At 36.4% G+C, this 26346-nt stretch overlaps 1 protein-coding gene across 1 annotated transcript in view; it reads right to left on the reverse strand.

Moving 5' to 3' along the window:
• Positions 1-44: 44 nt before the first annotated feature.
• Positions 45-26346, reverse strand: part of slc16a10 (solute carrier family 16 member 10) — a 46152-nt gene continuing 19850 nt past the window's right edge. The window contains exons 2-6 of the mRNA XM_022685164.2: positions 16937-17081; positions 15246-15675; positions 7497-7640; positions 6197-6425; positions 45-5313 (exon numbers count right to left, since the gene is read on the reverse strand). Of these exons, the coding sequence (XP_022540885.2) occupies positions 5087-5313; positions 6197-6425; positions 7497-7640; positions 15246-15675; positions 16937-17081 (1175 nt within the window). The 3' untranslated portion in view covers positions 45-5086. The remainder of the gene's footprint in view (positions 5314-6196; positions 6426-7496; positions 7641-15245; positions 15676-16936; positions 17082-26346) is intronic.

A 26346-nucleotide genomic window follows, 5' to 3' on the forward strand; every position in this document is an offset into this window, starting at 1 on the left:
AGGAACACCAGGTATCTCAAGCATATTAATCACCATCACACATGTTAGGTTTATAAAAATTGCATAAGGTTTATTTATTGCGTTGTGCATATTACAAAATTAACTAAATCATGCATGTCATATACTTCATACATACAAGCTGAAAGAAACTAAAAAAGAATAAGAAAATGAATCAAAAGGCAGGTAATGACGCACATCAGTCACGCTCAGCGACACAATCCATCATCTGTGTGATTTGATCACGAAAGCAGAAACTAAAGCAGTTTAGTGTGTTGCTGTTTAGACACAACTTTAATACACAGAAATGACCCACACTGCTGCAGTTCTGCAGTGCTAATACATTCCGGTTTTAAAGTGTACAGCTTCTCCGCTAGTGCAGCACTTCTCTGTAATTTTCACTACATCAGAGTAAATGCTCTCAAGTGACGCTGTTTGGACAGATGAAAAAAAATACACATTCCCAATGAGTAGAATGAATTGTCAAGTTTTCAGTGTGGTTTGGTTTAAGTTGATGGCATTAACGATAATTCAAGCCTGTAATTTCCCACACTCTTAAAAACAGAGGTTCCTGAACAGTTCTTTGTGCAGATCTTAGACACCTAACCCTAACTCTTGAACACATTCCAAAACCCACAATACACGAATGGTGGAGTTTCCAGAAACACTTTCACCTCAGCAGAGTGTGAGTTATCACTGTAGTCCGGTTTAAAAGTGTAATAGTACTATAAACAGATTATAATAGTGTAGTTTAAGTCAGGGCAGAAATGTGTAAATGAGGTCCACTGTTTGCTGAATCACTTAAACAGTGGAAACCAAGTAATCAAACTTCTAATTTTTCCAGTAGCATCTTTGTATAATTTACAGAATTTAGCTTGACCACTGAGGAAAAAAGTTTTTCTGCCAATTTAGTCATTTCAGTCCATCCACCAGCTAGAATTCCTTATATTATCTACGAGATTATACCTGTGCAGGAGGGCGAGGGGTCAGAGCACATTTTTTTAACAGGGTTCATACACATGAAATAAGTTTTTAAACAGAGCTGACGAACAGTAAAACTAAGTTTTACAACATACAAAAACAGTTTAGCTTCATGCTCTGAAAGGTTCTTTAAGCAACCAAAAGTGGCTTCTATGGTATCGCCCAAAAAAACTTTATCTGCACCTGTTTAGTTAAGAGTGTGGGGGCTGTTTACCTGAGTACATCATTGAAAGTGTGAAGATAAAGCTGAGAATATCTACAGAGTATCTAGTGAAAATAATCACATTAGTGTACACAAGCATATTCTGAAATCAAGACGTTTTCATACTTGCACTGGTATATTTGGAATACATTGCATAAAAAGACAAAAAACACAAAAGAAAATATGAACACTTTGTTAAAAAAGAAACATTTTCGAAAGAAATTTGCATTTAGTGAATTCCCCAGTTTGCCACCACAAGAAATAAAAAAAATGCAGTGTTATTTTTAGTTAGTTCTGCAAAAAAAAAAAAAAAAAATTAAGTAACAAGAACTGCTTGGTGCCTCTCTGAGGTGTGCTTCTTTAATTCACCACAGGAGATGCTAAGCTAACAGAGCTAACGAACTCAGAATCTCTTACTAATCACGTCTCTATAAACACATACGCACATTTAATATATCTCTCTAAACGCAGCTAGACCTAAATTTCTTTGGCAAACTGTTGTGTTTTAGAACACAGTCACAGTGTAACTTACTTTAGTCTATAAACACAAAAATGAACTTCTCCACCAAGCTGAATATTTAAGTAAACGCAAACCCTTTCACCTCTGTGTCACAGTGTTTAGTATTTTTACTGGTGTTTTAGCACTAATGTTTAAATAAGGTCCACAGTTTTTGTGTGTTTTTATGGTGTGGAACTCTCATGCTTGTTAGCAGTGTTAGCCTAGCATCAACTGTTGTAAGCTAAAGACGCAACAAAACAGATATCAAACATGTCCTGACTGATCGACTGCACTGAGGGTCAGATCAGGAATGCGTTTTGAATTTTAGCCAAGCTAATATTAATTAAGACATGAGCCCCTCCAATAATCAATAACCAGATTTCTAACATGTCTCTAATTTAAGAGAATTTTATTGTTTTTAATTGGGCAAAAACTAAAATGTGCTTTAGACTTATTTAGGCTTCACAAAGGCACTTAAAAGAAAATATCAGATTTCTCCTAAAAGGGAGAAATGGTTAATACATGTTTATTCATTGGAAGGACAAGAATAATTATTTTTGTTTAGTTGCTAAACTGCTTAATTAACAATTCTAAGCTGGGAGTGGGTCAGTAAGAATAAGACAAAGATGAAAATGTAGTATTGCCCAGGTGAATATTGTGTAATATTCTGAAATGAGGTATGTTAAAGCATAGTTCTGACTTATAAAACAATAATTAAGCTTTGCATGTTTTTTATAAGGTTGCATAATTATGTCTTTTTTAAAGCTTCTTTTTACAATATTCATCTGTAGTTTCTGATGTGCTCCTTTGAAATGATACAAAATGACAGCGCTCTACTGTGTTGCTCTTGTAGCATACTGTGCCTTTGGTTTTTGATTCCTTTTAATCACACACATCCATTTCTGGCTTGTTTATTCACCCTGTATTGGGATTGTCAAGGCACGAACACTGCTATAATACATTTAATACACTGGTGTGATTCAGCACATCTCAACATCAGGACAAAACAGACTGATCCCATTTGCACAAAGTGCTAAAAATGATCAAAAATAACAAAAAGGAAAGTAGGTGAGGAGCTGCATGAGCACTTTGATAGTCAAGCATGAACTGCAACACGTCCCTTCTGGTTGTATAATGAACATCTCAGCAACTATGTCAGTTGAGGTAGATCATATTACAAAAACTCATAAACCTGTGCATCAACCAGTGTGAGTTACTGAGGAAAAAAAATCCATTTAATGTATGAAAACGGCAAAAACGATAAAAGTAATATTTGTGTAATAAACAATCAATTATCTAATTAGTTTAATTCTTTCACCTTAAACTAATCTAATAATTTCATAAATGTATGCTATGCTTATTCATTTATTGAACAGCACTGTGACGTTTAATATTTTATATTACTACAAAAGTGATCTTCTAGAAATAAAACAGAAAAATAAATATATAGAAAATGTGTGTGATCTTAAACCATAACCATCCATACCATCAACTATGGAAATATTTCCAATTTTTATCCAAAAGGCCCTGTTTGTCAGAAGTTTTTTTTCTTAGAAGGGGTGAGCAATATAATAAAAAAAACTAGATCATACTATAGACCTTTTAAAAATACAAAATATAAAAAATTAATGTATCACAAACAAAGTACACCAATAGCAGCAGATTTTAAACACTGCTATTCAAATACTATCCCATCCTTTTATTAAATGTGCTGCTATTAATTCATTTAAGCACAACTAATTACACTCCTCGTAAAGCAATGTGCAGTTAATGAGTGTTCTATAAGAACTCATAATATGCTCAGAAAAGCATATTGTATATCACAATAACAACATTTATCACAATACGATAAAATAGCCATATTGCCCACCTCTAGTTTTAAACTCCACTATAAGCCAAACATTTGTGCTGCATAGTGAAACAGAACCTGCTAAAGATTTTTAAATTTAGTACTCTCCCTACCTGAATAAACTCCAAATTTCCATATACATATCAGCTGATAAGCTATAAAAACATTTAACTTAAACACGCTGCTTAAACAATTTGATTCAAACATATAATAGTTAGCTATCAAAACAATAATCATATAAAACAATAATCAGGGTCTTAATGTATAATTTGAAGTGAAAGTATGAATAAAAACTGTAAGGCACTTGGTAAATTAAAACACTGTGTGCCGAAAACACAAACTTCCACAAAATGTAGCAGTTGGCACTAGAATCCCCTACATTATGGAAATGTGACACAACCAACACAAAACAACCAAAAATGGAAAATATGGCACCATTTTAGCATAACAGCTCTAAACTATTCTTTTTATCTTTTTTTTTATTATGAGCCGATGCAGTTATGAATACAATATTTCTGTGCATTCTTTGTATGAAAATCACTAGCCTAAAAAATAAAAAGACAAACATAAGAGAGGAGCCCTGACAAATACTTTATACTATTTAAATGATTGATTAGGTAAAAATCTTCAAAAGGAAATAAATGCCAGAGGCCATTTAAGATTACATTGTGGCTTAATTTTGATTTGCTTAGTTTTGTATAAAGTTTACTCTATTTTCCTAAACGTATAAGCATATTCACGTTTTATGCCTTTAAAAAACTGATGCTTTCTCTATTTTAAGGCAATTTACTAAGTCACTATGTATAACTAATTTATGTCCACCTGCTAAAATTTGTATGAAGAAATAATGAGCTTACATGTGACGAATAATCTTCGAATCTCTTCTCTGTATATTTTGTGTTAAATATGGACATAAATGGGTTAAGTTGGGGAACAGAGTAAAGTAACTTTAAATCTATTAATATATTAAATAAAAATTAATTATATAAAATTAATTTTATGTGTCATGTGGATCTAAATAAAGAAACTTTAGAGTTTAAAGTTTAAATAAGCATGCTGTCGTTTGGACAGTGAATTCTATTAGATATAAAAGTGTGCCAGACAACATGTTAAAAGTAAATAAGGAAAAAGTGACAGCGGCTTCGTTAAAGCACCCTTATAAAAATATGATTTCCCTTGTGAAATATTTCCCCTTCTTCAAGTTTTCCCCTTTTCCTGTTGAAATGTTGAGGTGAGAGATGAAGTGAAGCTCTTGACAGGACCCCATTTGTCATTTGTCTCCTCTTTTTGGTGTAAATGCTGATCAATAAGAGCACTTACTGTCAGTACTACACACACAGCTCAGTTCTGTCTCTCCTTCATTAATATGTGTGTGTGTGTGTGTGTAATCTGCATGTAGCAAAAATAAAAAACTAATGCAGATTGTTTTGGGATGTGTGTATGTATAATGAGTGTGTTTGAATGTTTGCATATAATTTGTATATATGTATATGTGTGTGTGCATGTATGTATGTATGTGCTTATGTGTTTGTAAATATGTGTATGTGTCTTTGTTGTTTTATATGACTGATTCCGGATTCTCGGCCTTGGTCATGTCTCCTTGCTGTCCCGGCATTTGTTCCAGCATGCCGTTTGCGTCTGCGTCTGATTCTTTCTGCTGACGTTTCCTTCTCTCTCTCTGCTCCACCCAGGGGATCAGACACAGCACAGCGCCCCCTATGATGGGGGGGATTCCTGCCAGGTAAAAGGCTACATCGTAGCTGCCCAGGTAATCCCTCAGGAAACCTTAAACACAAAAATAAATACAAAGATTTATTTACACCAGCAACACAGCTATGTTATTTTATTTGCCAAATTCACGGCTTGCACCCATAACGTGTAAAAACAGAAGTGTATTTACTCCTTAACTTAATATAGTTAATAAAATGTTAATGGTAATTTACTATTTACTATTTTAGTATTTTAGCATAAACCTAACCAGAAAATCTCTTCAATCATTTAATAGCCAGACAATATATTTATTTCTAAATTATCTACTAATAAATATTTAGTATAAAAAATTATGTGCATATAGAAGTAATTCAAAGCTGTAATTAAAGTCAGGTGGGTGTTCACCATCAAAATCCATCCTTTGTCACACAGGTTCATGAAACACTGCCATGAAAGGAAAATTCACATACCTTTAGCAAAAAGAATAATGGATTGTTTTGCTCAATAATTACATAAAAAATATTCTGTTTTTTTTTGCATCACTTGTTAAAATTATGTCGATTATTTACTTTTAGGACTGGTATTTATTATCATTCCAAAACTAAAAGTTCACTTTAATGTGTGAAAGTTTGTTTAATAGCTTTTTAAAAAGGAAGGTTTGTGTGTATTATTAGAAAGACATAACAGTACTAAGGTGTATGAAGCATTTCTCCCTAAGGTGACTTAAAACACCAGGGGGCACTATTGCACCAGCACCCACCTCCCACTCTTACTGTTATTTTATCTCTAATAATTGAGCTCATTAACCAGCCCTTGAAGTTGAAATGATGTATCTTAAAGGACCCTACATTCTGTTCTGTAGAATAGATTAGTTTGGCCGGTAATGTATTACAGTATGTCCTGTACTGTGATCTGTCCTGCAGTGGCACACATATTAAACTGTTCTGTGAAGCTTTACCTGCAATAGGAGGTCCGACGGTCATTGGAACAGACATCATGCCCAGCAGGAAGCCAATGGCCTGTGAGACGTTCTGAGGACCAACAAGCTCAAAAGCGATGGGCGCCATTATACAGATAAAACATCCGTCAAACAGACCCATCAGTAAGCACACCGCAATCAGTCCTCCAAAAATATTGCACAGTGGAATCATCATCGACATCAAACCGATCACCAGGAACGAGGCCACCTACAGAGAGACACAAGAACAGCATTAGTGCTGTCAGGTGACTTTTGGGGTAAATCATGAGAACACACTTCAGCAATCTTCACTTCTTTCTTTAGTTACGGTACAATAAACAGAAGCAGTGTCTTTAGACTGGACAGCAAAAATAGAAGTCTGCTCTACAGAATCGGCCACAATGTGACCCTTGTGAAAATGCTATTTATTTAAAGCTCTATGGTAATCATTCATGAATTTTTAAGTTGAACCAATGCTTGCAATAACTTACTTTGTATAGGGACAGAGCACTTTAGACACTTTCAACTACATATCTACATGTCTATACATTTCTTAACTAATCTTAACACTTACCCTAAATTTAACCCAAGAGGAGGCAGAGTGTCGTAGATCAGCACAGCAGTGCCAATATTACACCTTATAGCACAAACCTTGAGTCTATTATTGTGATCGTACCACAGTTCTATTATCTCTGTTTATTGAAAGATTTTGAGTTAAAGAGGATGAAAAAAAAGATCTTTTTGGTTATAAAAACTCCACAAGTTAAAATAGTTCTATTGCTGCGCTATTTTGCTGGTAAGCGCGGCATCGTTGCATGTTTACCTTTATGTGGCAGAGTAATACACGGAGAGCTTCGGTTACAGTGCATTACCGGCTGATAACGGTACTCATGAAACGCCTCTCAATCAATCACATTGCACGGTCGGAACTAACTGTGGGACAATCTTTTTTTTACATTCTACTTGGAGGGCATAACACAGAACCAACTGAGCAACTAAAGCATTTTTTGAAGAAAAACACTGTTGTTAAAATAATAATTCACACTAAATGTTTAATTAATCATGATACTAATGTGATGTCATTTCACCCTTTGTCTAGTTCTGGAATTTTGAAAAGTTGCTTTGAAAAAAACTCCATTACAAAAGTACTATTCAAAAAAAAAAAAAAGAAGAAGAATTTATTTTTTATTTAAGCTGATATTAAAAACACAAATTATAAAATAATCCTTAATGTTAAAATCATTTTCAAAAATAATGTGTCCCCAATTTGACTGAATGTGTGTGTATGTATGTGCTTTACCTGGAGGAACACTTTATGAACCCCAGGGACGTAGTCCGCAACACGTCCAAAGATGAGACGGCCAATTCCAGATGTGATTCCGATACACATCAGCAAAACTTCCTTATTTGCATCCGTCCCAAATCGCTCCTCCACATGTTTCATCTGGGAAAAGAGGCATACACAAAATGTATTTATATTAATCTGTTTTTTTTTTTTTTTTTAAGGAACGGGGGAAAACATGACACAAACTAGCAACGATAACAGTAAACAATTTGTTTTCATGTTCCCACAGTAATCTTTTTAGTTTCAGTTTCCTACAAGCATATTGTTAATGATGAGAGTGTTTGATGACCGAATTGCGTATAAAATTCAATCTATATGATGTGAATCTAAATCTCAAAGCATCTACTCACATTGAGAGCTAGTCAGTATGAAGTAAAGACTCTATACATGGTTTTACACACTGATAACATAATGTAAGTTACTGTATGATACTATAAGTCATCAATAGACCCATATATTTATCACATGTTTTGGACACAGGGTGATCAGAATACTTCTAAAGATGGTGATGAAAATAGTTTAATAAGAAAAAATTACATATATTACTATTTTTCATCTAGTTATTTTAAAATGATTCAGCAAAAAAATCAAATCCATACACACTCCATGCGCATATATACGGGCTGTGTCCCCACAACCTAAATTACACCCCCTCATCCACACACAACCACACACACACACACACACACACACACACACACATACACACACAAACACAATCAGTGTAAATGTGTTGCAGATGGATGCATGTTCCTCCTCCCTGAGAGAGCCAATCAGAAAGAGGGAGGACACATTCTCACACACAAATGAAACTGTGTGTAAAACTTTTTCGTAACACTTTTTTGAAACAGAAAATAGTGAAATATACTGTGTAAAACATTATCAATCAAAAGAAAAAAGGACATTTGTGTATTAAAACACATGGACCACTGATCTTCATTATAACATCACTGAGAGATGAAGGTAATACAACTATAAGACTAAAATAAATTAAATGTCTAAAATTAGGTGCAGCACATCAGATACAAATGATTAGAACATGTTTAATGAGGATGTGGGAGGAGCCTGTCTTATTAAAACTATGTGAGTAAATCCAAACAGCTATGTGAGATATTCAGAAAGAAGTATGAAGAGTCTTTGTGTGAAATCTTTAAAACAGTTAAAAAAGTTTCACTGTACAGAAAATAATTGAATAAGTTGAAAATATTTAAAACAACTGCCTACATGACAAGACCCTCAATTCTACAATGGCATCACAGCACCAGCACAGTACAGCACCAATGTGGAAATGTCATAGTTTGGAGCCTGGTAAGCTCTCCATCATAGATACACTATGAATTACATTACATTACATTTATATTACATTACTTTACATTTGGCAGATGCTTTTGTCCAAAGCGACTTACAATAATAATGTACAATTAGCAATAGAAGACATAGAAGTTCAAGGTAAAAAAAAACATTTTAGACAGGAAGCCAAATAAAAATAGTTGGAAAGAGTAGGAAATGAGTCGAAGAAGGAAATGAGGTTAGAAGTAGTTAGTTTGTTAGAGGTGTTACGAGAGTAAGGGCTCTTTGAAGGGCTCTTAATAATTAAACCATAGACCATGAAACATGACAACGACTCAGAACTTTAGAATTAATCCACCAAAAATTGCCACAAAAGGATGAAATTAAGAGTTCTTAGTTAAAGTTAAATTGTAATCCTATTTAGAGAGCTATGCTTGCATGCATGCACAAAAAAAAACAACTTTACACAGCTAAAATAATTCTGCATGGAGGAGTGAACTTTAGTCCAGTTGTTTTAATTTACTGCACATAAACACAAGAGTGACTGGAAATGGAGGAGATACTGAACGCGATGTTATGTGACTGAGAAAGCCAAAAAAAACCTCACTGGTGCTTCTGTTTTTTCAATTACAGTCCAGATGCAGTTTTATCACTGAGTAGAAGTGTGAAATATTTTTTACAGACTTCCCCCTGAGAAACTAATTCCGTCTGGATAGGGCTAATGCTTAATTTATCATTTGTATTAAAATATCTGAGAACTAAGTTTTAAATATATATGAAAGACAGACAGTAATTTAGGATGTATTAAATGTTTGCATTCACTTCAACACAGATTTTTCCACTGTCGAAAGCAGCGAGGGAGGTTATTACAGGAGAGAAAATGGGTTACTGTGTGTTTCTGGTCTTGTGACCCATTTCTGCTTGCGGAGTCGGCAGTCCTGATAATTGCTGATAGCGGCATTATGTCAGTTCCTCTTCCTGGCCACTTAGGTAGACAATTTGGACTTCATATGACTGGAAAGTGACTGCGTTATTTTTTAAGTCAGAGTCCAGTTTTATACTCGTTTACTGCTGCAGTTTTATTACCGCTTAGTGATCAGTGAGCGTGAAGATTACAGTATCTTATCTCCCACGGCTGCTTTCATTCTGCATTGCTCCAGAAAAAATCCCTTCAGCAGGTTTTAACCTGTTTGTGTACTTATCCCATACTCCCGCTTTGACTTTTGGCCGAGCAGAAACAGTGTTGTTTTTTGCTCAGGGACTGCAGATGTGTTGTTATAAGATAAGCAAGTTTGACATAGCGACACAAAAAAAAATTTTCTGTCCAAAAATCATTAAAACTGGAGTTATGGATGGAACCCTTTAAAACACTGGCAGCTAGTGTTAGCAGAGCTAACTCTCTGAAGTCTCTGAAGTTGCCCTCCACCATTTTCCCCCATCCCATTTCCATACCCCGGTTGGCAGGTATAGAACACAAGAGCACGCAAACAGTGTGCTGCAACCATGGAAGTAGTAGAGATAGAAATTCTGGACACTGAAATGTATATATGTATATTCATACTGATCAGCTACAGAGTATAATTGTTATCGTTTGCCACTGTGTGTCAATCTGGCAACCCGCATGAGCTTCGCGTCTGGGGAGGTGGGGCAGAAAACTCTATTCACTTACATATTTATGGTTCTCTCATTTATTACTGCTTGTTTCTTTAGGAGTCCCGCCTAAATAATGTTTAAGAAAATTGTATATTTATCTTCAGTGCAAAACATACAAACAAAACAAAAAGAAAAAAAGAAAAAAATGTTTTAGGCTGTTCCTTATCGCATCCTGTAGAAGGCCCTAAGGATTTGGAAGAACAGATAAATCATGTCAAAATACAAGTACAACACATGTCAAAATGTCAAATGACAACACAATGAAAAGATGTCTGTTCTCCCACACAAGATACCACAGAAACACTGGATACTGGAATTACTGGATTCTGTAACGGACAATTAAAAGAACATCATACTGGCTGAAGTACAGCTGTCAGGAGCTGCAAGTGCTTAAACTTAGTATTTTTCATTTAAATCTAATGACGCATCCTGTTCCTCTCATGAGCTACTACAGCAAATATGATACTTATTGGTTCCTAAATGTATTAAGCTCAGCACATAAAAATAACTTATAAAATAATAAATTGTATTTAACTTGTGTCTAAACTTGCACATATTTACACATCTACAATGTGTCATTTGAACAGGGTTGCCCAAACCTTTGCATACAGTCTGTTTATTTTTTTACATGCAGTGTAACAAATATAAGAAGTTTCAGTAGTTGAGTACAGACAAATACAGAAGTGAAGTACTTGACCCCGTATTAATATGAGGTGCACAGTTTCTCTCTGCAGATTTTTATCTTAGTGTTAATTAATTTACTGCACACTCCCTTCAGTGTGCACTTTGCTCTAATACATGTTGAGTACAGTCTGTTCCTGAAAGATGTCCCTGTACAAAAACACTGTATGACAAATGTGTCAGTTAAAAAGCAACTTTACAGGAGGAGACAAAATCTTACCTAATAATGGAACTCAATGTAAAAGTTTTTCCGTAAGCAGACACAGTTGTACAGTTGTAAAAAATAATTTCAGGGAGGTACTCCTGGACCCCCCCACATCTATCTACCTACCTACCTACCTAACTAACTACCTACCTACCTACCTACCTACCTAACTACCTACCTACACTGCCCGCTTACACTAAAAACTGATTTGAGTGTCTTGATGCAAGGATTCTGTAGCAATTAGTTTGGTCCCTGAGGGCCATGCAGGTCTGAAATTTGACGAGTTGGCTCAGAGGGAGGTGCTCAATGACATATTTAAGTGCAGAAGCCCTAGGTGGGAACAGAAATGAGCTTCCCTTACATCCTACAGTCAAGAACCTTGACAAGTGGGATCGGGGTATTTCCACAAACAACATACTGACATAAGGAGTCCCTGCCCTTCAGAATTAGAATCAGAAGTAACCTTTCTAAGCCCCCTCCCAAACACATAAATACATTCTGAATGGTGATATAAGTAAAACCTTTATTTAGAGGGACCAGTTTTTAAAAAATGCCACATCCTAAGGAGCCACTACAACCTAATATATACCATCATACTCCAATCCAAGCAGAAATGAACCCTGAGCACAATGCAAGAGGCTTCATCGCATGATGAAATATGTTTAAACCGACTGCAACTACACTTTATCATAATAGTTTCTGTAATTGTGTAATTCTGTATGCACCGCCAGTTAATCACAAGCAAGGTGACAAAACCAAAACATGAGAAAACCTAAACTCTACAGTTCAAATTTGTTTGCATCCTAAGACTTTGTTAAACATAGACTAATGTTTCACCATTAAATAAACAGCTGAGTAAACTTTAAAGAAATAACTACGTCACTGTCTGATATTACACACACTTGGAACATGAGTCCTAGTGCTGTCAGTCTGATGGCCTTCAACCTGAGTGTAGAGAAAACATACAAACAAAATATGCTGCACTAACAACAAAAACAACGAAAGCGGGAACCAAAGGGTAAAGACAAAATATTAAAGGTAGAATAGTACAAATTCACACTGCAGTTGAGAGGAGAGACTAAGGAACTCTGCTACATCCTGTTGTCGTCACTCTTTACTTGACACTGATTGGTTTAATTGGTAGACTATTGCTAGTTTTGTGAGTTGCCTTTCCAGGTTACCATTCCAGTTTCCACTCAGATTGCTTTCATTTCTGTTTATAAATAATAGTTAATCTACAGTTACAGTAGATACAGGAATCATTAGCATAGTCTGTTGTGTCCATACTCTGCCGAAATGATAAACACCACCAAAAATGGCAACATTTCAGTGAATGAACTTCCAGTCAGTGACAATGAACAGGGACTAGTTAGCATAGTGCCAAAAGCTCACTGAAGTACATTACTTCTAGCTTTAATCCAGTGTTTGCTGTTTTGACGGTGGTGTTTTTTTTTTTACTTCCAGACCCGTGTGCTGCAGCAGATCTCCCGAAGACAGAGGGAGAGCTGACCGCACAAGAAAAACAAAAACACAAGGAAACTAAACACGACCCAGGCATGAGCATAGTCATTCAAACACATGCTGAGCTCCTTCTGAGATATCAACAAACAAAGACTCGAATTTAACAATATTTAACTGAAATATTTAACCATAGGGATTTATGATGTACAGTGCCTGTCAAACATTAGGACACACCCCTTCTTTTTATGTAGTAAACAAAAAGGCTTTTTATTATTAATCTACAATGTAGAAAAATAATAAAAATAAAGCAAAATAAAAATTGTATGTTTAAACCTGTGACTGGTACCAACAGGCTTTAAGTGCTTTATATTTTAAATATGCAAGACGATGCAATTATAACTTTATATTAAGAAAAACTGATAAAATATAGAACTTTATAAGTTAATTGGACGAAGCAAAGTCTGTGGTTTAAAAAAAAGGTTCTCCCAACCCCAACAACATCCAACACTTCTTGTAGGGCACTATTTTCGCTATCTATACGTGCAGCTTTATTTTGGGTCAGTACGTCTTTGCTATCGTAACAACGGGAAAAGTGTGCCTTGCACGGCTCGAAATGTGCAAAAGGCATGTATTGCGCAAACAGGTCATTTATGAGAATGGCAATGTCATTTTATTTTGGATTCTGTTAATTTGGCCATACATATTCAAAAATACTAATTACAAAGTCTGTATTACTAAAAAAATAAGTGTCTCTCTAAACACTAAATAAATCTCTCTTATAAAAGGGTCTAGAAGTTTCCTAGACTTCCTTTGTGGTGGCATTGTCTTTTTGATCTGCTTATTAGAGATGGTTCTATAATGTTTGATAAAGATCAGAGAAACTATTTGTTGCAAGAGAGAAGATTCTCCCTGTGCTGGCAATAAACAAATGTCTTTCCACTGCAAGATTCTTGTCATTTATTAGTGCAATCAGAGAAATTCCTTAAAAATGAGCTGTCTCACTATTGATTCTAGTGTTTGTACACCTCACCTTGGAGTGGTGCAAAATTAAAAAGCGAAAAATGAAGATGCTCAACATGTTCTGACTGATCAACGTCCATGTTATTATAAATTGAGGTCCTAAACAGAGATTAGGAGGTAAAATGCCTAAACAGCAGAAAAATGTTATACGTTGGTCGGTACTGTGAGCTGCTTCTGCGAGTGACCTGCTGTGTTTTTGCACTGAATTCTGCTGAGCTGAACGACTGTGCCAGCGGGGTCCAAGACACACGAGCAGCTCTGAAACACACAGAGACAGATCCCACAGAGAAACCGGACTGTCCTCCTTAACAAAGACACAAAATCCAAATAAACACAGCCCACCCGTCCCACCCAGCCCCCAGAAACACATCCCATTCACCCTGCTGATCAGGTCAATAAAAGCTAACAGGGTCAGACTGCAAACAGTATAGAATACTAAAAAAACACACAGACTCATCCACTGTAACAGAGCTAATCACCCACCCTAATATTTTCTTAACGAGAGAAAGTCACTTACATTACCTACATTACAGAAGAGAGAGAGAGAGAGAGAGAGAGGAAAAGAAGAAAGACAAAAAAGAAACTGCATTAAATGCAAAACAAAAAAAAAGAGATAAATTAAATAAAAAAAGAAGAAAATAATAAAAAGAAGAAAACATGAAGCAGCAAAAACGAAAAAAGATAATGGAAGATAGAAAGAAAAATGAAAGGGAATAAAAGAGAGAAAAATGTATGGTGAAAACAAGAAAGCTGATTGCATAAGATACTTAAGAAAGAAAAAGGCAATAGAAAAGGAAGATAGAAAGAGGAGAAAGTGATAGACAAAAAATAATAAAGGGAAAGTGAAAAATGAGAAAATAAATAACCAAACATGAGAAACCAAAAAAAATCAGGCAATAAGAAAAAAAGCGAGAAGAAAGTAAAAGGAAGAGGAAATGAATAGGACAGTAATACATGAGAAATTAGATAAAAGAAAAAAAAGAATAGAAAAGTAAGAGAAAAACAGAAAAATGAGAATGAAAGAAAGAAAGATATAAATATGAGAAAGGTATAGAAAGGTAATCAATAAAAAAACAGTATTAAATGTAAAAAAGGAAAAAATGAGATAAAATGAGAAAGGAAATATGTGCAATAGAAAATATGGAGAGAGAATAACAAAGAAAAAAAGAAAAAAGAGAGAGACAAAGACGAAAGAGAAAGCAAAGAAATAATTAAATAGCAATTCAAAGAAAATAATAAATCAGTGTGTAATGCAGGTGTAATGAAGTGGTGACAGTTCAGCAATTACATTAACCACACACGCACACACACACACGCACACACCCAAACACACACACACACACACACACACACCCAAACACACACACACACACACACACACAACATAAACTTACCAGGTGAACATAAGGAACAAAGTATCCGTAGAGTGCAGCCGGAATCCCGAAGGCCCAGATTCTGTATCCCAGGCTTTTCCAGATCTGGACGTTGAAGACCCTGCGGAGTGCGGAGCAGCGCCCCCTGGATTTACCGCTGCTGACCGGCTTCGGCAGCAGAGGCTTGTAGGTCAGTCCAGCCAGCATCAGCACGAACATGAACACACACATCACACGCAGCGTGTTCTGCAGCCCGATGTTCTTCAGCAGAGCCGACATCAGCGGCGGCAGAGACACGGTGAACACGCTGCTGCCCGCGGTTACGATTCCATTAACCAGCCCCAGACGCCTTTTAAAATAGTGACCCAGAATCACCAGACTGGGCTGATACGCAAACGAGCAGCCGCACGCAAACACAACCCCGTAGGTGAAATACAGAGGACCCAGAGACCTGCAGGACACAGAGAGAGAGAGAGAGAGATAGAGAGAAGATAATTAACATGGAATCCCCTACCTTGTGTTTTCACTCACTGGCCACTTTATTACAAACACCTACAACCTTGTGCTTCAACTCACTGGCCACTTTATTAGAAACACCTACAACCTTGTGCTTCAACTCACTGGCCACTTTATTAGAAACACCTACAACCTTGTGCTTCCACCCACTGGCCACTTTATTAGAAACACCTACAACCTTGTGCTTCAACTCACTGGCCACTTTATTAGAAACACCTACAACCTTGTGCTTCCACCCACTGGCCACTTTATTAGAAACACCTACAACCTTGTGCTTCCACCCACTGGCCACATTATTAGAAACACCTACAACCTTTTGCTTCCACTCAGCTTCCACACAATGTAAAGGTGTGCTAAGCTCTTTATGTTTTGTACCTGAACCTAAGCAATGGGACTTACTGTAACATAATTACTCTTTACTGTAATTACTCTGCTCCCCAATGCTCAAAGCAAAACAGACAATAAAAAGAACTACTCAAAAAAGAAACAGGGCTCTGAGTGGTCCAGCGGGCTAAGCACTGCCACTATGATTGTAGGTTCGAATCCTGTTCATGCAGCTTGACATCAGCTGCCGTAGTCCTAAGAGAGCACAAATAGCTTTGCTCTACTTTGCTCTTTCCCCACATTAATCCAAAGGGTGATGTCGCTCAGCACGAGGCGTCTTTGAGCTGATGTATCAGAACCGAGTCGCTGCGATTTCCTCCGAGTGCGCTGTGATGTTACTCGGTAATGCTGCATAAGCAACAGCTAAAAAAGAGGCTGACTTCACATGTGTCGGAGGAGGCAAGTTCATGTTCATGTTCAAGTTCAAGTATACTTAACATACACAAGGAATTTGACTTCGGCAGATGTTAACTCTCTATACATTAAGATACAGAGGATCATTATAATATACAAAATCACATGAATTAGCACATCCGGAATAAGGCATGTGTTAGTTTTCACCCTCCTGGTGTTCATTATTACTAATCATCAAAAAACCTGCCTCATGCTTTCACTCTCTGGCCACCGATGATGATGATGATGATGATGATGATGATGACATGCTTACTTCACAAAAAATCTGGCCAACAACCTTTGTGCTTCCACTTACTGGTCACTTTATTAAGAACACGTATTTTGTACTTTTACTTTCTGCCCACTGATGATGATGATAAAGATGATGAAGAAGAGAAAGAAGATGAGGACATGCTTACTTGACAAAAGAGCTGGCCAGCAACCCAACAAGTCCAACAGCGGCTCCACCAACAGCGGTGATCCTGCAGCCCAGCAAATCAGTAAACACACTGACGATCGGAGAGCAAAAGAAAATCACCCCCATGGAGAGAGAGCCAACCCAGGCTGAAAAAAGAGAGAAAAATAAAGTAAGTTAACTTTGCCAACATAGAACATATCAGAATCTGTTCTGTTATCTGTACATATAAAAAACCTCACAATATAAATAATTTACCCAACTTTCAAAAAAATTAAGGTCATCTATGAACAGTCAGGAGGACATTAAGTCAGATAGGAAAATAATAACATATTTCCTCCTTTTATTAAATGACAGACACTGATATACTGTGTACAGATCAGAATGTGCTATGGAAATGCTAAGTGGAAATTCTGATTCTGATATTACAATCAGTGTTTCAGTTTAGCCTGCTTTCTAAACAAAATGCAATTGAGCGCAGCCAATCAGAACATAGATAGTAACATAGAAACAGTGTAAAAATGTGTTTTTGGTTCCAAAGGCCCATAAGTGGAGTTTAAGGTGAAAAATAAACTATAATAATAATGTGGGATATCAGCTCTTTAATCTGCACAGAAAAATATGTGAAGTTTGACCTCTCGGTCAGCTCGAGGTGTGTAACTTCACTCCGAGTCAACAGTTACTCGAAACCTTTTGGCACAGTCAGCCAGTTCTGGCCACACACACACACACACACACACTCGAATTATGATGTGAATCTCCACTGAGGAGTGTTTGGATTAGCTCTGTGTAACTGAATCACTCAGCAGTGCAGGTTAATGTGGGAAACTCTCTCTGCTGTTAAGGCCAGAGGGCACAGAGCGGACAAAACCATTCATTGTTTTTTGTGATGTCACAAAAACCAACACACACACACACACACACACACACACACACACACACACACACACATGCACACACACAGTATTTGTAACAGAACACAGAGCACATTTAAGATGCTCTTTCAGAAGCAAAGATGGGCAGAGGTTCACCAATCTGTGTCATCATCAGCTACATACAGTCCCTCTATACTTCATATTGATTGTAGAATGTTAGTTGTGAGTTCGGTGAATTTCTTTTTTGGGTGTTGTGACAAATTTGAATGCTGAGTGATGCCCCTGCAAACAAAGGAGAGATACAATTTCAACACAACACCAATTCTTTTTTCATCTGGTTTGTTTAAAGACTGACTCAGCTTTCTGTAATTGGTCTGAAAGTCTGAACCATTTACAAAAGTGTTTTCACACTGCAGGTGTACTGGACCAATATTCAGTTACCGGCAATCAGGACTGAGACCTTCTCTTTAGGTTGGACTAAACTCTGGTCCTTTGGTTTGGACTGTGGTTCAGGGCCATTTTCACACCTGATATTTTGGTTCAGACCAAACAGAAATGTCCGAAAGTCATTGTGTTTTATTCTCCACAGCTGCAGTTCAGACTCAAACACAACAGACTGAGACACTGAATATTCAGCCTTGTTAGATCACCCTCATTACAGATCACAAAAACAAGAACAGTGGAGCTGTAAGATCAGATTAAACAGCGGGTTATGGGAAAGATTATGGGACATATTTAATGATGCCCCAACAAGTTAAAAGTAACAATTTAGTTACAGGTGTAAATCCCGTCCAAATTTACATGAAATATCTTAAGTCAGCTATCATTATCAGATTATCAGTGGCCTCATGACTTTAGCCTAAGAGGCAACAAATGACAAACAATATTTCCGTAGCTAAAAAAACATTAATCAGGGCCCAAATCTCAGATCAAGAAATAAAAACATCTTTACATAAATAGATCCCAGTGTAACTCAGGTTATGAGTTTATGACCGTAATGAGTATTTGATAGTGCTGCAGTTTGCAATCTGGGTTTATAAGCCATTAACGCCACAAAACACACCCACACCCACACACTCACACACACACCCACACACACACACCCACCCCCACACACACACACACACAGCAGAAAGCAGATGGATCACTTCCAGCCTTTATTCTTTGAGTACAACAAAAGTAAACAGGGATCATGGAAAGGAAAAAACAGGATGAGAGCAGAAGACACAAGAGGTAAAAGCGATAGAGAGAGGAGAAGAAAGGCACTGGAGAGAAAATAGAAAAAGAGAGTGAAAAAGAGAGAGAGAGAGTAGAGAGGCACAGGAGAGAAAGAGAGTGAGAGAGGAGTGAGAGAGAAGAGAGAGGCACAAGAAAGTGAGTGAGAGCGGAGGGAGAGATAGAGTTAGAAAGAGAAGAGAAAGAAGCAAGAGAGAGAGAGAGAGAGAGTAAAAAGAGGCACAAGATAGATAGGGAGTGAGAGAGGAGGGAGAGTTGGGGAGAAATAGAGATAGAAAGAGAAGAGAAAGGAAGAAGCGCATGAGTGAGAATGAGGGGCTTAAACACAACACTAAATGAACCGTTGCTTGCCACATATAAACTACTAATGAAAAATCAATATATGGCTAATCAATACAGCTTTGCCAAACAAAATACTTCCAATACTTTGACACATCAATATTTCCCAACACCAGTTGTATATATTCTTGGACATTAAAGGATATCTAAACATTTATCATCCTAAACAAAGTCACATCATATTAAGGCATCAAAAAACATCCCAAAATGGCAGGTAATAATGATACTACCATGACAACAGCCATGGTAATAATAATACTAAAATAATTTTATGTTGAGTGTGCTACGTTTTGGTTTGACTATTTTTGGGTGACGGGAGACTTTCATAGAGGAAGTAACTGCAAGAGCAGATAGTGTCATGACAACACAACAATACAAAATGCACAGCTCAGCATGTTGAACAGCTGAACTGAACGGATTCCTTCATGATAACTTAGGCCCAATTCCATTGCACTACTTTCCCAAATCACTTAGCTCTACTCTTTTTTTGTGCTCATGAATAAGGGAAAGGTAACCAATTCTTGTAGGAATATAGACTAGAGTTTAGATCGAGTCAGAGGCTGTGCACATTCTGCCCGAGCCGAAACCGTCCCGTAAACTGTCATTTTGAGCCAGAGCCCAATTTAGTAGGTAGCGAGCGTTAAAACTGAGCTTTTTAATAACATTTTCGGGATGGTTGCATGAGTGAAATGTGTTTAGAATGATGTATAAACAGGCTTAAACATCGGTAAATTAGGCAACAAGGATGATGTCTAAATTACTTTCCTCTACTCTAATTTAACATGGTTTAAGAACAGAAAATAAATTATAAACAAACAATCTTCATCTTCAATCTTCATCATAAGTACTAAATGTTCCAGTAAAAAAGTAACAACAATTCTCTGTCCAGATCAAGGGCCACAAACTTTATACAAAAATTTATTTACAGACACAGATATTGAGAGAGAGGGAAGTTTGAGACAGAAACATGGCGAGAGAGAGAAGTGGAACACAAAGAGAGAGCAAAGCTGAGAAAGAGTGAAACAAGTGACATGAAAGAAAGAAGAAAAATAAAATAGTGAGAGTAGTAGAAGACAGAAAGGGCAAAGCAACAAAGAAACAAATGGAGATAATAAATAAAAAATAGAGATAGAGATAGAGATAAAGAGAGAGAGACATTTTTAGATGTAAAATAGCCTTCAGAACTGTCTAGTGTGTTTGTGCTCCCAGATGTGTTATGGATGTTGTCAGGGTGGTACAGAGATTTCAGCCCTAATAAGGTGGGTTACTGCTTGCTCTAAAATGCAAAAATCATACAAATAAAAGGACAAACAAATGCAAAAATGATTCTGATAAAAGAAAAAGCTTAACCACTTTATTTTCTTGGTTTTGATGTCACTTCTATTTATTGTAGCCTAAGTTTCCTTTTTTCGCTGTTGAAATGTCATAACTAAGCATACATTTTGAGAAACTGTTAAATGGAAACCTGACAATAGAAAGTAAAAGACAGAGAAAAGAAAAAAAGGAGAGGGAGAGAAAACTGAGAGGGGTGGGTCTGGTGAGGTTCACCAGGTGTGAAAGATACATTGTGAACTCAGTAACCCCACACACTGACTAAAACAATTACATCAAAATCCAACACACACACACACACATTCTCAGATTTACCTCTGTAGAGTATGTTACAGTACAGGATCCCAGACACCCCATGGGGTGAACTTAAAAAGCCTAGCAAGCTCCTCCGAACACTGTAGTTCAAGGCGGCTGTTTTACACACTGTAAATGTAGGTATATAAACGATATAAAGTGAGGTGCAAAGGTGTGAAAAGTATTAACATCCATTACTCAGGTACAAGTATAGATTTTATCAAAATCGATCGAAATTATGTCACGGTCTCGAGCATCGAAGTCAAAGATGATCGACGATCCCTCCCTCTGAGCTATGCAAGCACACGTGCGCTGCGCAAATGGCGTAACTGCATTGTAACTGCAGCCCTTTCTCCAGAGAATGTGGACATTCTCATCTTCCTAAAAAAAAACTTGAAAATATAAATTAACAGTTGTTTTGTCTAGCCTCAAATATGTTAATAGTTTTGGTAACTTAAGGAGCATCTTTCTCTCAGATAAAGTTAATAATATATCTTTATTAAAGAAAAAAAGTGTCATTCTCAGAGACCGAGTCTTATTTTTTTATGTTTAACTGTTATAGTAGGATAGAGTTCAGTTTGTTAGGGCTCTAATTGTTCTATTATTTTGTACATCACTGTTCCTGTATTTTTTTATTATTTATTTTGTTATGTTGCACATTGCTGTTTTAATAGTGCACACTGCTGCTACCAAAAAAAATGTCATTACATATATATCTTAATTAAATTATTTAAATTTGACCATTAGTGCCTAATGTGGTGTATTACTTGTACCACTTTGCATCACTTATATCAAGCCCAACTTTTGAAATAATATATTGTAAATTTGATGAATCAAACCAATGACTGACCATAGACTAATTTAAAACTGGCATAGGCCTTTCTGCTGTAAAAAAAAAGAAAAAAGAAAATCGAGAATCAAATTGAATCGTGACCCTAAAACCGGAAATAAAATCGAATCGAGAATTCAGAGAATCGTGACACCCCTTATTTTCATAATTGGCTACATACGTCTGCTATTTTCTTGCTGGAGTACAGATAAACAAAATGTCTTTAAAATAACAAAACAAAGTATTTGTACTTCATTACTTGACACCTCTGTTGAGATGTGTGTTACAGTCTCTGATTAGAGTGAATATTAATAACACTCAAAAAGTAGGGGTTGTAATATAAACTCATAAAAACTTGATGTTTAGAAAACCTACTAATTTATTTTTTTCGGGTTCCGATGGTTGTTTTATAGATAGTCTGAATTTGCTGTCTCATACTTGCATAATTAATTGCACTGCAATGATGCAACAGGACCGACTACAGGCAGATTACAATTATTATTAAGTGTTTTCCAGCCTGCTTCACCAGAGTTACGTAGTGCTGTGTAGTGAGAGCAGGGTGTGGAGTTCAAAGCATTGACGATATAGGTGATATTCTCTCTATTACAATGATTTAGATTCTATGCTACACAGTGTTGCTTGAATAGGTAAATATACTGCACACAATAAGCCTATAAATATTTAATTTACAGCAGTGAGTTCACTACAGAGGGACTAAAAGTGTAAATGTTTTGATACAGTTAATGGAAACTATCAGAGACATGCTGGTCTCAACTCTAGAGGTAAACACTGTCTTCTACGGCTGATACGGCGCCATATATGAAAGCACACGTATATGTGAAGACACACACACACATACACCCACAGCCTAGCAACAGAACAAGAGATACATCAAGCTAGGATAATGTTTAGACCCATATGAATTATTTTTTAGTTTTGACTCTTTTCTACAGTATTTGTGTGAATCACAGGACATCGTACAATACAATATTACAATATTTTGCCCACAATGTGATTCTGAGATACTCAGACAATTCTCTATTAACGTCACAGCATCTGTGTTACTGAAGAGGATTTAATACTCCTAAATAATCAAATACCAGGAATTATGAATTTATTGGTGTCAGTTGCATAGAAGTTTGACAACCAATATTCTTTACCTCAGGATTTCCCACTTGATTAGCGCCACCATGTGGAGTAATGAAGCAGTAACCTTAGTAAATCAAACTGGAGGGTGAGTTTTACAGGGTTTAGAATGACTATGTTTCAGTAAAGTTATCAATATTTGACACCCACATTTTTATAGTGTATTTATTTTTAAACAATATCGATATTTTGTCCCACACCTACTAATTTTACAGTATTCAGTATTAAGGCTATTAAAGTTAAAGTTAGAGCAGATTGGTATTATACAGTTCTTAGCAAATAAGTTCTCAGATGCGATCAGTATTGTGTGATACTTAGAAAGACAGTACTTAGATCAGACTGGAGGGGGGGGATCAACCCATCTCTAATAAAAGCATTTGTTTTTTTCTATGAAACAATGTTCGGGGCTTCTCTGTACGTGTTTTCTCTTTGTTTGTTTAAACTGTGTGTATAAAAGCAGCAGAACACCGGAGGTGGTGTGTTACAGTGAATAAACAACACAGTATGCTTTTACACACCACTGATAAATATCTCAGGGTGGGAGCATCCCATTCACACTGAGATATAAACATTCTACTCAACTTATGACCTTACAGTCCATGTGTGTGTGTGTGTGTGTGTGTGTGTGTGTATGATTCTTTCCCCGGCCGGTGCACATACTGTTGAGCAGAAACAGGAAATGGAATTGCTACTGGGACATTGTTAACCCCCTCACCCTCCACACACACTTGCTTTTCATATATTATGAGGACAATACAATATATATATGTATATATATTCCTCTTTTTCTTTGACGTGAGTCCAGAATATACCTGAAATTGTTAGTAGCAAAGCGGGTATAACCCCTGGACAGGGTGCCAGTCCATTGCAGGGTACCACACACACCTATACCTAGGACAATTTAGCATAGAGAGTAACAGTGTTTTTCCTGCCATTTTGACTTTTTGTACAATTCACACAGAATTAAAAATGATCCAACACTGCCAACAAGGCAGGAGGATACTGGAGATGGGCACAACACATCAATATACCCACTCCTTCCTGGTTTATGGTAAAACCATCTGCAGTCCTTAAAACCATTCTGTATTTTACTCTATGATAAATCATACATAATTCATAATTAGAGTAAAAACTGATTGACCTTCATTACCAGATGATTACTTACAAAAGATTTAAAATTTCACCTGCAGTTTTGCATTTTGTGAGTTTCAGTCAAATAAAAAATTTTAATTTTAAATTTCAACTTTGAAAAAATAATATATATATATATATATATATATATATATATATATATATATATATATATATATATATTGTTAAAATCTAGTATCAATTTGTCTTAGTCTCGTGAACCAAATATTGTGTCCCATCTCATGAGATAAGTGTCTCGTCACACCCCTAATTACTAAAAACATTCCTTAAAACCTACAATTCAAACACTGTCCCATAATGAGTATAGTGATTTTCAATCAAAATGTCCAGTCCCGCACTCAATTTAACCAGTCTAGTCACAATCTGTAATAAAATGTTCAGTTGATATCCTTGATATGCTTAAAAGAGTACGAAAATTTGTCACAATATAATAAAATAGCAACATATTGCCCACCTCTAGCTCAAACCCACTAACACAGACCAATAACTGTATGTTAAAATGTGCAGAAGTGTATCACTGTAAAGTAAATGACTTATTCACCTTCACAAACTCAAGTCTGGTATCTGTATTTGAACACACTGTAAATTAGTGCTTTAAATGTTGCTTAACTTGTTGCATTTGCATACTGGTGCATAACACATATTTTACAGTAAAATAATATAATGTTCCATATTATGTCTCAAACCACACAGCCTTTAAGTGTGTTTGGAACTGTGAGGTTATTTGTGGAATAACAGGAAGCTGGCTGACCGGTAGCTGGGCACATAACTCTCTCTCTAAGTGAAAACAGCGGGAAACAGATAAATTTCACCAGCTATCTCCATCTTACACACACAGATCATTACACATTTTCCCTATCATTTATATATCATTATCATAATCGATTTTTCATAAGGGATGCATAGAAATGTACCTCGGCAGTGTTATTCCAATTGTTTATGTACCTCAGCAGTGCCTCAAAAATGCAGTGCATCTTTATTTTTCATTGTTTACATTTTCTAACACGGTGTGACTAGTTTCTATTAGATAGACAGAAAGATAGTAGCAATGAAAATAGAGCTACAATATAATAATAATACAAAAAAAAATAATGATAAAAAAAATCTTACACAAAGTATTTTAGTGTAATGGGATAGTGTGAACAGTGTAAACCAGTTTGGAAGTACAAATAGAGTAGAGTTGACTTATGTCAACCATAAAATAAATAGTGCAAATACACAGATATATAATTAATTCGCTGTGTAAATATGTTAATATGCAGTGGACAGTATGTGTACATGTAAAGACTGTTTGGTGGTGTATAATTTAATAGGCACAGATATGAAAGGCTAAGTGTATAATATAATATCCTATAGTATACATAGTAATAATATATAGTGCAAAGTAATATAAATGAATCTAAAATCTATATTATGATGCAATGCACAAGATATGGGGGGGAGAGGATATGTCTGATATCTATAGATCAGGGGGACGGGATTTACATGCTGTGACAGTATTGGTTGCTGGTCTCTGCCTCTGTGTTCTGTATTGAGTTATGTGATTAAATATCATTTAGGCATTTAGTAAACAAATTACTACACATCGTACAGAGTGATCAGGCTGTTTTACTGTTCAGACTACACAGCTTTCCTAGAATCTAGTTCAAACCTAGTTTTTCTCGAGTTATTAGACGAGTGGGGCGCAGGCCGAGTGTGTCCCGCCTCGCGGTGGGGTGCATGTGTTTGATCTATGCTAATCTCCTCTGCGCTGACACACTGGCTCTGCTCCAGCGCCCCCTACAGAGAGGGCAGTTTAAGCACTGACTTAGTTAGCAGTCATCTGAGGACAGCAACGGCCAGCAGAGGCCTAGAAGTAATCCCCCTTGACCTCTGACCACAGCTGCGATGATGTGGTCTGCTGCTGACTCACTGCTCTAATTGTGGCACACCATTTCACGTTTTTTTCTTGAATAACCAAACTGTAAAAAGTTCCCAGTGTAAAAGAAGTCCATATTAAAGGAGAACTCCAGTGTAAAATGGACTTTGAGTTTTAATAACGTGATAAAAAGTACTTATCTCTGTTGAATAGCCCTCCTCCATTCTCCTGCAGCTTTCTGAGGTCCAGTATTTTGTGTACTTCGTCTAAGCACGCTAAAATGAGGCATTTAGAATTTTAAAAGCCACTGTTTACATCCCATAGCATTGGTAAATCTCCAGATGCCGGGATCT

Source organism: Astyanax mexicanus, chromosome 1 (assembly GCF_023375975.1).
Source record: "Astyanax mexicanus isolate ESR-SI-001 chromosome 1, AstMex3_surface, whole genome shotgun sequence".
Lineage (NCBI taxonomy): Eukaryota > Metazoa > Chordata > Actinopteri > Characiformes > Acestrorhamphidae > Astyanax > Astyanax mexicanus.